At 40.5% G+C, this 12739-nt stretch overlaps 1 protein-coding gene across 6 annotated transcripts in view; it reads right to left on the bottom strand.

The window, feature by feature from the left end:
- Nucleotides 1-12739, bottom strand: part of NFATC1 (nuclear factor of activated T cells 1) — a 392300-nt gene that overhangs the window by 360399 nt on the left and 19162 nt on the right. For all 6 annotated transcript variants that reach the window (XM_033934427.1, XM_033934432.1, XM_033934431.1 and 3 more), the window contains exon 2: nt 6135-7236. In XM_033934427.1, coding sequence (XP_033790318.1) covers nt 6135-7236 — 1102 coding nt within the window. The remainder of the gene's footprint in view (nt 1-6134; nt 7237-12739) is intronic.

Here is a 12739-nt window from a genome sequence, read left to right as displayed (position 1 = left end):
ACCAGTTTGTTTACATAAAGGCAGTATCATATGGAATCCGTACATATCAAATTTAGAATTGTAGACTATCCCAATCAAAATTTATAGGATTTTAAAGTTATGGGACAAATATGTCCCTTGGTCCTGAAAGGGCTAAACGACGTAGTCTCCATTGAGGACTATACACTTAATCCAGCGAGTTTCCAGTTTTTTTTTCATATCGTAGGAGAAATAGCTTACAAAAAAAAACTAGAAACTTGCTAAACTAGGGGCTCCTTTTACTAAGGTGCACTAGCGTTTTTAGCACACACTGCATTGCCCCATGCGCTAACCCCACGCTACGTACCAAAAACTAACGCCAGCTCAATACTGGTATTAGCGTCTAGCGCAGCTCAGTAAAAGGAGCCCTAGGTGCATAGCCCATGATGGAAACCATGTTTTAACGTGCTTTTTTATTTATTTTTTTTTTTTTTACTAAACTTTTCAAACCACCCTCATACAGTAAACATTAGTATAAAGTTGAGAGACTGATACCATATTCCACAAACTGTGGCCTAGGAGTGAGGTATGGTATGGTCACGGTATGTGCAAAACTAAAGAAAAAAATCCCAAGTTGAATGTTTTTAAATTACAAAAATCCAAAAATAATACATTCAGATTAACAGCCAGGGAGAAGTGGAAAAAAAAGACCTCAGTGCCGCACAGGATAAATATAAAACAGTCTATCCTGCAGACAATCTAGCTTCAAATCAATATGTGAAGAAGAAGACACTCTTGATTTACTCATTTTCAAAGCTATATAGAAATAGTCAATCTAAATCAGGGATCTCAAAGTCCCTCCTTGAGGGCCGCAATCCAGTCGGGTTTTCAGGATTTCCCCAGTGAATAAGCATGAGATCTATGTGCATGCACTGCTTTCAATGCATATTCATTGGGGAAATCCTGAAAACCCGACTGGACTGCGGCCCTCAAGGAGGGACTTTGAGATCCCCGATCTAAACCATCTAGATAAAAAGTTGAGTAGCAATAAATCAACCACACTTATCTTCCAAGGATGTCTCCTCAACCCAGCTTCGTATAGGAAAACAAGAAGGGTACTTGTCAGGAGTATCGAGTCTGGCAATACACCCACAGAGTCAAAATAGCGGTCTTCTTCAAATATTGATTTGATGCTAGATTGTCTCCAGGATAGACTGTTTTATATTTATCCTGTGCGACACTGAGGTCTTTTTCTCCGCTTCTCCCTGATTTGGAATAGTTCCCCTCACTGGCTGTTAATCTGAAAGTATTATTTTTTATTTTTGTAATGTGCAAAACTAACCCATTTGAAGACATTGCCCATGAGAAACTTACAATTGAGGAGCTACATGCAAATCTCTCTCATGCATATTCATTACTGATATCTGAAAACCCAATTAGTTGGACTGGCTTGAGAAGTACTGTTGTACTAGACCAGCCTGAAGTCTAAACCTGCTCATTTTCTGTTGATAGAAATGTGCCACAATTTAGCTCACCTTATTGCTTTTTAAACAGTTGACAGAAAGTGACCAATAGCACTGCCTGCGATACAGCTGTCTTCTAGAATTCGATTTTTCACACCATGCAGTTTGATATTCTCTAGCTCAGTGCTTCCTGACTTCTCCTGGAGGCACACATAACCAGTCAGGTTTTCACATGAGGAATTTGCATCTACTGGAGACACATTGAATGCAAATCTGTCTCCATACCTATTCACTGTGGTAAGCCTGAAAACCTAACTCTCCAGGAGAGAAGCACTGCTCAAGCTGAAACACAAGACATCATTTGCACCAGACCACCAAGGTCCTTCAAATTTAATTATTTTTACATCGAATTTGACTATTCAGCTTTCCAAACCCAAGCTCAAGACAACTCACATTCAGGTAAAGGAGGCAAGTCCCTATCCAAGAGAGCTTACAATTCAAGTCGGAGCTCAAGAGGAGAGTGTGTGAAGTGACTTGCTCAGTCGGAGAAGCATGATTTTTGAACCTTGGCTTTCCTGGTTTTCAACCTGCTATTCTAACCAGTTTTTGGAGTGGAAAAGCAAAGAATTTATGGCCTAGGAAAGGACTGTGAAAATGTTCCTCTTATAACAGAGATCAGTGTTATACAATCATATAAAGCTCCTCCCTGAAAAGATGTTTATATTTTTGCTGTCTACTCTCATTCACAAAAGAATGTTGCATTAGACACTCAGAATGGAACTAGACTTATCATTAGTCCTGGGGGCTGAATTTTTTCCCTTTACCAAGCTATTAATAGCCTGTTGCTTCTATGACAAACAAGTATGATAAATAAAGCTCCCTAACACATGAGAAGCACTTCCCTAAAGCTGGGGCATCATGTGCTCTAAGTTAGTAATAATTTTCTAGTCACCACTACTTATCCTCACTTAAAGTTAAAGTGAGGAGCATGGGAAGTAGTGAGTACAAGATAAGAACACATGTACACATGGGGAGGAGGGCTGAATATGCCTTGGGTACTTTGCTGGTACATGTCATCAAATCTCTGGCCAAATCAGAGATGGCAAGGCTAGATTTCTAGTTAGCTACTGTGTTTCCCCGAAAACAAGACCTACCCTGAAAATAAGCCCTAGCAAGATTTTTGGGGTAGGTCTTAATATAAGCCCTACCCTCAAAATAAGCACTAGTCCCAGGATTCGCCAGCAGTTCCCCTTCCCTCCCTCCCATCCCTTGTGCAGCAGAACTCTTGAGTGAGCACTGCCCCCCCCCCAAGCACCCATATCTGCCCCCACCATGCAGCCAAACCTCCATCCTTCCCTCCCTCCCATCCGAACCCCGCCGACTGCGAGCGAGCCCTACATACCTCCCTAAGCAGTGTCGAGCCGGCAGCACTCTAAACAGAATGCTTCAGTCTTGTCTGCCCATGAATTCACTCTTCCATGTTACTGATGACATCATCAGTAACGCGGCAGAGTGAATTCACAGGTGGATAAGGCCAAAGCAGCCTGTTTAGAGTGCTGCTGGCCCAACACTGCTTAGGGAGGTATGTAGGGCTCGCTCACGGTCGGCGGGGTTCGGATGGGAGGGAGGGAAGGAAGGATGGAGCTTCAGCTGCAGGGGAGGGTGCTCGGGGAGGGGGGTGCTCACTCGAGGTTTCTGCTGCACAAGGGATGAGAGGGAGGGAAGGCTAGAAGCTGGGCAAGGGGTCCTGCTGCACGAGGGATGGGAGGTAGTGGAGGAAAGATGCTGCACATTTGGGGGACAAAAGGGAAAGAGGAATAATTGGGGTGAAGGAGAGGAAGGGAGAGATGATCATGTATATACCCCGAAAAGAGAGATGATCATGTATATACCCCGAAAATAAGACCTAGTGCATTTTTTGGGCCTAAAATTAATATAAGACACTGTCTTATTTTCGGGGAAACACGGTAGTACTGAATAAGTATTGCCACCGTGGGCATCTCTCAGCACCAACTTAATCCCTTAGATATCATGTTGAGAAGCAGTCTTCTGTAAACCTAAAATGGAAGCTCGTGCATTTTGTACTATGCTGTCAGATGGCCAGGCTGTGGGCCCTGTGGTTTCAGAGTCTCAGGAAGTGTAGTCAGTTAAATGAAGCAAGATACTGTGAACCCAGGAGCCCAAGTTAATATTCTATGCAGAGTTAGCAGCAAAATAAAGTGTGGTGTGTGTGCCTACAATGGAAAGAAAGATACTTAGGAGAGTGGGAAAAAAAAATCTTTTGTTAAATTACAATTATCCACTGGATCTGCAAGGCACGAAGCCGCAAGCAGACACCAACGGCAGACTGCAGCACCAATAACTGGAGAGTTCAGCTCAAAATTACACTAAGTCTCCATACAGTGATAGGTAGTGTTTCGCAGGCTCCTGTGGAGAGAAAGGAGCTGTTTTGTTTGTTTGGATCCTAGATATCTGTTTGCTGGAGGAGTACCGGTGTTTTTGGACTGCAGAGGTGGCCCATAGATGTTTACTACTCAGCTCAAACCTGAATTAAACTACCAGAAAGGACAACAGTAACTGAAAAAGCAGTTAAATAGACAGAGGGCAAAATATAGAGTGTGAATATGTTGGGGATATGCCATATATAGTAGGGCCCGGATTCTATAAACGGTGCCATTCAGTACAGTTGTCAATCAACTGCTAGGTATAGTTTACAGAATCACACCTAACGGTGCCTAACTCGATAGGCACTGGTATATTATGCCAGGGTTTTTCTGGCCTAATTTACCAGCACCTATTACAGATGCCTAAGTCATGCCATTCCTATTCTCCGCCCGAACCACGCCTACTTTTCAGTTCCAAAATTTTTATTGAAATTTTGTATAAGAACATACAATAATGCAGGAGAAACAAATTAAACAAATTGCTCATAACAATTATTAACTTTTCAAGTAGGTCCCTCGGTTTAGGCATCGCATCGATTTCCGCATGGAACTTTGAACATTTTAAAATCATTTTTAATTGGCTTTTTAATGGTGTTTTCAATTATCACGCCATTCAAGCCAATTTTTTTTTTTTTTTATTAACTTCTGTGTGGAAATCGGCTAAGTGCTGCTAGGTGCCACTTATAGAAAATCAGGCCCTGTATCTCTGAACTCTCAGCATTATCTTGTAAAATAAGTGACCAACAAGTTGGCAAAAGACATGAAAATGTTTTCAACACAAATCAGACATTTTATTCACGTGCAAAAATGTTTTTTTTATAGCACAACACAGGTTTACACTCTCCCTGTTTCCAGACATGATACGGGCTAAGTCTGAGATGAGTTTAAGTGATTTGCCCGAGACCACATGGTAAATACTAGCTAGGGCAGGGGTAGGCAATTCCGGTCCTCGAGAGCCGGAGCCAGGTCAGGTTTTCAGGATATCTACAATGAATATGTATGAGATGGTTTTGCATGCACTGCCTCCTTGAGATGCAAATCTATCTCATGCATTTTTACTGTGGATAGCCTGAAAACCTGACCTGGCTCCGGCTCTCGAGGACTGGAATTGCCTACCCCTAAGCTAGGGTAACAGAGATCTCAGCTTTAACAACGATGATTACATGACTAGTTCCCAGTAAACATCCAGGCACCAATTCTATACAGGTTGCTTAAAAAAATCGGCACTAAATACGGTTCTACAAAATTCAGGCACACTGTATAGAACAAGGGTGGGCAACCAATCAGGTTTTCAGGATTTCCCCCAATGAATATGCATTGAAAGCAGTGCATGCAAATAGATCTCAGTTTGAAGCCTCTCTGACTAGATGATCATGGACTAATGAACTCATGAACTACCGTAACCAAGATCCAGTTTGGGATAAAAGTAACACAATAACTGTAGTATGTGTGTGAAAGTTGGGAAGTGAGCGTGAGTGATGGGGATTAGGTTGACTGACTAAATTATTCTGATATTTATTAATAAATTAAGTATTGGTAAGTTGTAAAAGTACTGTAATGAAATGAATTGTGGGAGACAAGATTAAAATTGAATTGATTAAGATAATACTTGTTTGTACTAAATATTTAATAGCTGGTTTTAAGAATTTGAGTTATCCAATAGGCAGCTATTTAACTGGGGAAAAAAAACCCAAGCTTAGGCTTTATGCATATTCATTGGGGAAATCCTGAAAACCCGATTGGATTCCGGCCCTCAAGGACTGGAGTTGCCCATGTCTGGTATAGAATCATGTTTAGCCTTAGGCAACACTAGATGCCTGACTTGAAAACATACCTACAATCTGCCCTAACCAAGCCAACTTTTAGGTAGGTGATTTGGACTAGGTGACTACTTTTTATAGAATCGTTTTTTTCAAGTTAGGCGCCTAACTTTCAATTAAATCTGATTAACAGTAATTATGAGGTGTTAAGTAGCAATTATCAGTGCCAATTATGCCTATTAACCAATTAAGCTGGGAATCTCCATCAGCTAGGCATGCCGATATATAAACCAAACTTAAGGTGCACTTTATAGAATTTGGAGGCCAATGTCAATCCATTTGCATAAAGCTGACATCCAAATGTGTCCTCTATAGCAAGACAGAATCTTATTTTACCTAGATAGAAAATATTCAGCAATATCTCCCTTTTCTTAAATTTTATATGTATGCTGAAAATATTTCTAAAGGAAGTAGTTAAGATTCAGTTACAGAAATATAAAGTATCTTACCTCATGTAAGAGGTGGGAGGCATATTCTTTGGTTTGGCCCATTGATAAGGATGCTGTGGCACAGATAGGTACTGATCGCAGAAGTTTCCTTTCCTGATGTGCTGAAACCCTGAAAATTCTTCTGGTGTCAGATCAGCAGCTGGCGATGTGGTCCCAAGATCATCACCGGCAGGTTCCATCTTGAGAGCTAATGACGGAGTGTGGTCTATGGCAGTCTTTCTGGACTTAATAGGAATACCGTCATTCAAGTCTATTGTGCTGTCAGTGGTAAGAGCATTTATAGCGGCAACTATAGCAGAACTAGTGTACTGATTAGTGTTTCCCAGCCATGTCTCATCTGTTACACTGACTCGAGGAGAGCCCTGAGGGGACAGCGTTGGAGAATGGTGTGGCGAGTAAGAAGCCTGTCTGCCATTAAGGCTGTATTTTCTTTTGTTACAGGGAGAAGATGGGCGTGAGTTGTGGGCACCTAGCCAGTTTTCCTCTGTTACACTTGTCCTTGGAGATGTAGATGGAGAATGTCGGGGTGAGGTCAGCAAAGTGCAGGCAACCATACCGCGTTGATAGCCTTCCTCTGCATCCGTTGTCTTGGGAGAGACGCATGGTGACTGCCATGGGGAGGTCTGAGGAGAAGTGTATGGGTATGAATAATTGGATTCAAAAGAAGATGCTTCAGAGTTACAGCTTCGGGAAGACAAGCTGCTTGCGGGACTCAAGCAAGTTGGATCTCTATAGGCATCAACATTTGGCAAGTTCAGAGTGGCAGTGGCGGGTACTCTTTTAGAATTCGGGATAGCTTCCTCTATGTCAGCATCATGGAAAAACTGATTGTTACTCTGATGCATTCCCAAATAAGGTGTTATCTCAATTCTAGGACTTTCTAATGCAGGAATGCCATTGGGTCTCATATTAGGAGACAAGTAGTATCCAGATGCACCACTGTCATTATTTCCTCCATATCCAGAAGAATGACTTGTTGATGGAATGATTGAAATGGCAGGATTGCATGATTGAAGGCCATGGCATGGAGCGGGTAATGAAGAATTTACCATACCTACTGGCAGGCTGGTTGTTAAATTTGAAGATGCATAATTATAGTGTTCTGGAAAAAAAAAAAAGAATGACATAAGATACTACACATGGAGCTTTATGGATTATTCTACTGAAACTAACCTAAAGTAAAATGCTGGAAAACATAAAATATACTACACTTGCGTTTTAAAGCATGAAAACTGCAGTGCAGTGCAGTGCATGCTGTGAATGAAATGTTAATGAGATGGGTGCAGAACAGGTTGCTGTGCCTTTCAAAAAGATTCAAGTCTTGAGGATAAAGTATCAATTTTGATAAAAGAGAAAATGGATTTCAGATCCCAAATGTAAAACCAAGACCACCGTATATGAAATTAAGCATAAGTAGTTAAGGCTACAAACGACATGGAAAATTGGTTCCACAAATTTCATAACACTAACGCAAGAATGATTGATCATTCATGTAGAAAAGCACACAGGAATGGGAGCAAGGATTTGAAACAACTAGCATAGAAGCAGGATGCCACCCACCACGGATTCAGCAGGAATCCGCTAGGAATCCCCTAGCACTTCATATTAGGCACTATTAAAAATGTCAATACTTTCTTTTCAAAATATCACCAGTTTGGTCAAAACATAAAAAAGAAAGAGTTATAATAGGCTCCAGTCTTAGCTATTAATTTACCAAATGGTTTCCTGTAGGTCCCTTAACTATGTAATTCAACCTGCTACAAAATTCAGATTATGTCAACACCCTACCCCCAAAGAAGCAGCACTGGCTCCCTATCTCTGAGAATTAAACCATCATCAGAATATATTGTGCTTGCTCTATAAAGCATCTTTTCTTACACCTTATATTCCATATTATCATTTTACATTCGTTTAACTAGTTCTCCCACCACCTTTTCAAGGGTAAAACTTGAATCCACTGGTTGCTCTGCCATATGTCTTAGGCCTTGAGTATGGAATTTCCTTGTTCCTGAGGTTAGGAGTGAAAACTCACTCCTGTCTCGAATGTAAGTCTGGACCTGTTTTTGTTTTTTAATTGAACTATGGCAGGATAGAATATAGAATACATTTGTGTCAACCCCTCTTTCAATAGATTGTAACTATTTTCCTTGAGTTTCAAGTCTATTGTCTCTGTGATTGATAAAGTTATTGTAAACTATAGGTGGTATAAAAGAACAATTTACATAAATAAACAATACAAGCAGAATATCAATGGAAAGAAAAGTCACACAAAATATGCTTTCCTGGTATACATTTCTTCTTTAATGAGACCAATTTGCAAACTTTGTTGCTCTGCTGTCTTTCAGGGCAGTCTTTCCATTCTAAAGCCCACCACAGTCAATAATTATTCCTCTCAAGTCTGTAGGCCTACCTGTACCAATCTGTTGCCAGTGTTTGTTTCTTTCTGTCCCGTGGGCAAACCCCCCAGGCAATGAACATCCCCTGGCAGGCAGGTAGAGATCCGGAAAAGCTTTGTTAATTACTGTGGTTGTAACTCCCAATCAAGCCTGGTCCCCTGTGAAAGGCGTAAACTACGGTACTTTGACATCTGGATATAGCACTGCTCCTGCTCACTGCTTTTGTCGCATGCGCTTCCTAACAGTTTATTTTGGTACTCAGCTTAATAAATATTCTGATTTGTGGATCAGTTAAAGAATTTTGCAAAAATATATATATATATGTATAGTAAAACCTTGATTTGCGAGCATCATTCATTCCGGAAACATGCTTGCAATCCAAAGCACATGTATATCAAAGCGAATTTCCCCATAAGAAATAATGGAAACTCAGACGATTCATTCCACAGCCCAACTTTAGTAGAAAATACTGTACTGTAGTACATTTAAAACAGTTACTACACTCCCGCGTCATAGAGAGAAGAACCATCGGCTCAGTTGTGACGCGGGCATACAGTGCACACTTGTATTGCAAGACCTTGCAGCGTCTTCGGCTCAGTTGTGATGACATCCACGCGTATACGTGTTCATACTGCAAGACATCGCTCGTTTATAAAGTTAAAATTTAATAAAATATTTTGCTCATCTTGCAAACACTCACACACCAAGTTACTCACAATCCAAGGTTTTACTGTATATATATGTATGTATGTATATATATATATATATATATATATATATATATATACACATACACACACTTGAAAGAACGCGCACACACACCCACATGTAGAAACTGTTTTAATTCATTCTTAGCACTTTCACATCAGCTTCTGGGAATATTAAGTTTATATTGTGTATGTAAACTTTGTAAACCGTTTAGCTTCAAATGGTACATAAATTTTTAAAATAAAATAAATCTTTGCTAATCATTTCAGGCACCACTAATGTGTACAACACCTATTACGACTCACTTTCTACAAGATGCCTCGACAAACTGGCTATCTGCCAACTGAAGTTCATTAAATTATGTTGTGCACTGCCACAAATAAACAAATCCTCTTTAAAAACATTTCAGGTTGACTGCTCAAGGCAATGGCCTATAAGATGGCAGTAAAACAACTTGCAAGATAAACTCATCTCTAGATATTTTTGCAAGCACAGGAAAAATGTTATAAATGCAAGCGATGTCTTTGCTCCTTCATCTTCATGCAGAATGTTCATAAAATTCTTTCTATCTTACTGTTTGTTTGGAATTGCTACAATGCAGTTTTCACATTTTGTTAGGAATTGATATGTGGCTGCTACAATGCAAAGGTTTCATAATTTCAGCATGCTCAATTCACTGTACATAGGGCAGGAGTAATGCATAGGCAAACTAAGCAAATGCCTAGGACCTCAAGTCAACGAGGGGCTTATGGATTTCAAGTGAGATGGAAGTTCCTGATTGAAATGGGGAAACTCAGTGTCTGAATGGGGCTACCAGTGGTTTTACTAATGTGAGGCTAGTCCGGCCTTTACTAGTATTAATAAACCTGCTGTCTGTTAACTGCCTGCAACCATAGCAGGAGACATTGTCCTCTTGTTCCTCTAAATTGTTCCAGTCCCTCTGAAGGCCTCTTGAATCAACATCTTCCCCCCACTTCCTTCTTATCTCTAAATCCTCTCCTTCCCCTTCCTTTCTTGCAAGGCCTCTACTCTCACCTCAGGGGTTAGGGAGCTTCTCAGGCATGGGTACTCAGGACACCTATTCTCCCCACTCCCAACCATCTCATTTTCAGGATATCCTGAATGAATATGCATGAGATAATAGATTTGCATACAGTGAAGACAGTGGATGTGGTTCTCATGTGTACGAGGTGCTACCCAAAAGTTCAGGGAATGTGAACAGCGCGCACGAACTGGATATAATATGCTCTTCCGCTGCTAAAGGTGTCTAGCAGTAAGCTTTGTGAATCAGTGTGCCAATGGGCGTGCAGCTAAGTGGTCACGTTGTTTTGTTCTATGCGACTTTGTAAGGTTGTGTTTTAGTGGCTCGGTGGATTTCGATATGATGGATTTTACTGAGAAAAGAATCTGCATCAAATTTTGTTTCAAACTTTAAAAAACTGCTGCAGAAACCCATCGTATGCTCCAGGAAGCCTATGGAGATAATGCCATGTGCCAAAGCAAAACCTTTCTTTGGTACAAACACTTCAAGGACAGACTAACATCTGTCTACGACGATGACCGTTCCAGACAACCATCAACAAGCACAACATGAGACGCATTTCTGTGAAATTTGTGCCAAGACTGCTAACCACCATGACAACGCACCAGCTCACGCATCACTCGTTATTCAACAATTCCTGACTTCCAGAAACATTATAGTGATTACGCACCCTCCCTATTTGCCTGACCTTGCCCCTTGTGATTTTTTTCCTATTCCCCAAAATGAAATTACGACTGAAAGGGTGCAGTTTTAACAAGATTGAAGAGATCCAGGCAGAATCGCAGGAAGTACTCAAGGCACTAACCCAAGATGACTTCCATTGATACATGGACTCATAGGAAAAACACTGGGATCGCTGTATACAATCTCAAGGGGACTACTTTGAAGGAGACAGTGGAAAAAAGGAGTTCTGGCAAACAATTTTTTATTTACAATTGAATTCCCTGAACTTTTGGGTAGCACTTGTACCACATAAATGTTTCTAATTTGATTGTTTTAATGGCAATGTTTCAAATGATTTCATAGCAGAACGGAATTGTAGTTCAGGGAGTTTCCCCATATCCCTCCTTCACATGTGTTTCTCTATGGGCTATTGCCTGCTTTGGTACAAACTGAAGGGGGCAGCAGAGGCCTTTAGTGAAGGAGGAGGGATTCAAAAGGTGGAGTGGATTCCTTCTGCACGACTCGCTAGCACTGGGATATTACCTGACCATCCAGAATGACACACCTATCTACCAGAAAGGATATTAGCAAGGTAAGAACCTAATCTCTTTAAAGACCTTCTTAGTTTGTAAACCCTCTGGGGATAGGAAAATACCTGAATACCTGTGAGCTGCCACAAATCTTTTAAGAGTAAAATAAGCAATTATGCCATTAGTCAAATCCACATTTTACCCAATTTAAGGGCCCTTTTTACAAAGCTGCAGTAAATGCACCAAGGCACATTCAATTCCTATGGACTTTGGTGAATTTACAACATCTCTACCATGACTTTCTAATAGAGGCCCTAAATATTATTAATCGCAGTAGTTGCAGCTCTGTCAAATGTGGTATGTTTTGTGTTTAAACTTGGAAGACTCATCTAAGTCCAATTGAATGGAGCACCTTTTTGTGTATGGCTATGAATTCACCCTTTTGGGCTGGTTAAAGGCTGACAGCATTTCATCCCATTGAATACTATTTAGGGTGCTAGTATTTTTGTGAATGAATTTGAAAGCCACCTTCTTTGTGACATCATGCAACAAAAGCTTTCTGCGATTGACTGATAGTGCTGACAGGATCATATTTGACAGGGAACCATTTTTATGCCCGAGTTGCCAGAGCACATCAAATTACTACTGTATGTTCTGTCAATAACTTAGGACCCTTTTTAGAAAGCCATGGTAGCAATGCTGCTACGTTAAATATACCGAAGCTCATAGGAATTGAATGGTCTTCGGTGCATTTAATGAGGCTTTGTAAAAAGGACACTTAGGGCTCCTTTTACTAAGGTACACTAGTATTTTTAGATCACGCTGCATTGCCGTGCATGCTAACCCCAGCTCAATGCTGGCGTTAGTATCTAGCGTGCGCGGCAAATAAAGTGCGAGCTAAAACCGCTAGCGCAGCTTAGTAAAAGGAGCCCTTAGAGATGGCTGGTGTTATTAATTTATTATATTTATTGTAGATAAAGGAGGACAGATCTTTATTTGTATTTTAAAAGTTAATTATTGTATGATGTCAAAACATGGGCCTCTATTGGGTTTGAATTGCAATTTAAAGTAAAAAAGGATGGTAGAGTTATTCATGTGAAAATGCAAAGAACAGAATCAACAACCCCACGGTAAAAACAGGAAAAAGAAAGAAAGTGGGGAGGTGTTGAGTTTTAAATCAATTATTTGATACAACACATACAAATATCAGTTCATATGACATATCCAGTTGTGAGTCCTTTCAAACTCTCTCGTACCCGACACGGT

The sequence above is a fragment of the Geotrypetes seraphini genome, chromosome 2, assembly GCF_902459505.1.
Source record: "Geotrypetes seraphini chromosome 2, aGeoSer1.1, whole genome shotgun sequence".
Lineage (NCBI taxonomy): Eukaryota > Metazoa > Chordata > Amphibia > Gymnophiona > Dermophiidae > Geotrypetes > Geotrypetes seraphini.
Note: the sequence above shows the minus strand (reverse complement) of the source record. Positions and strands in the feature narration are given on the sequence as shown.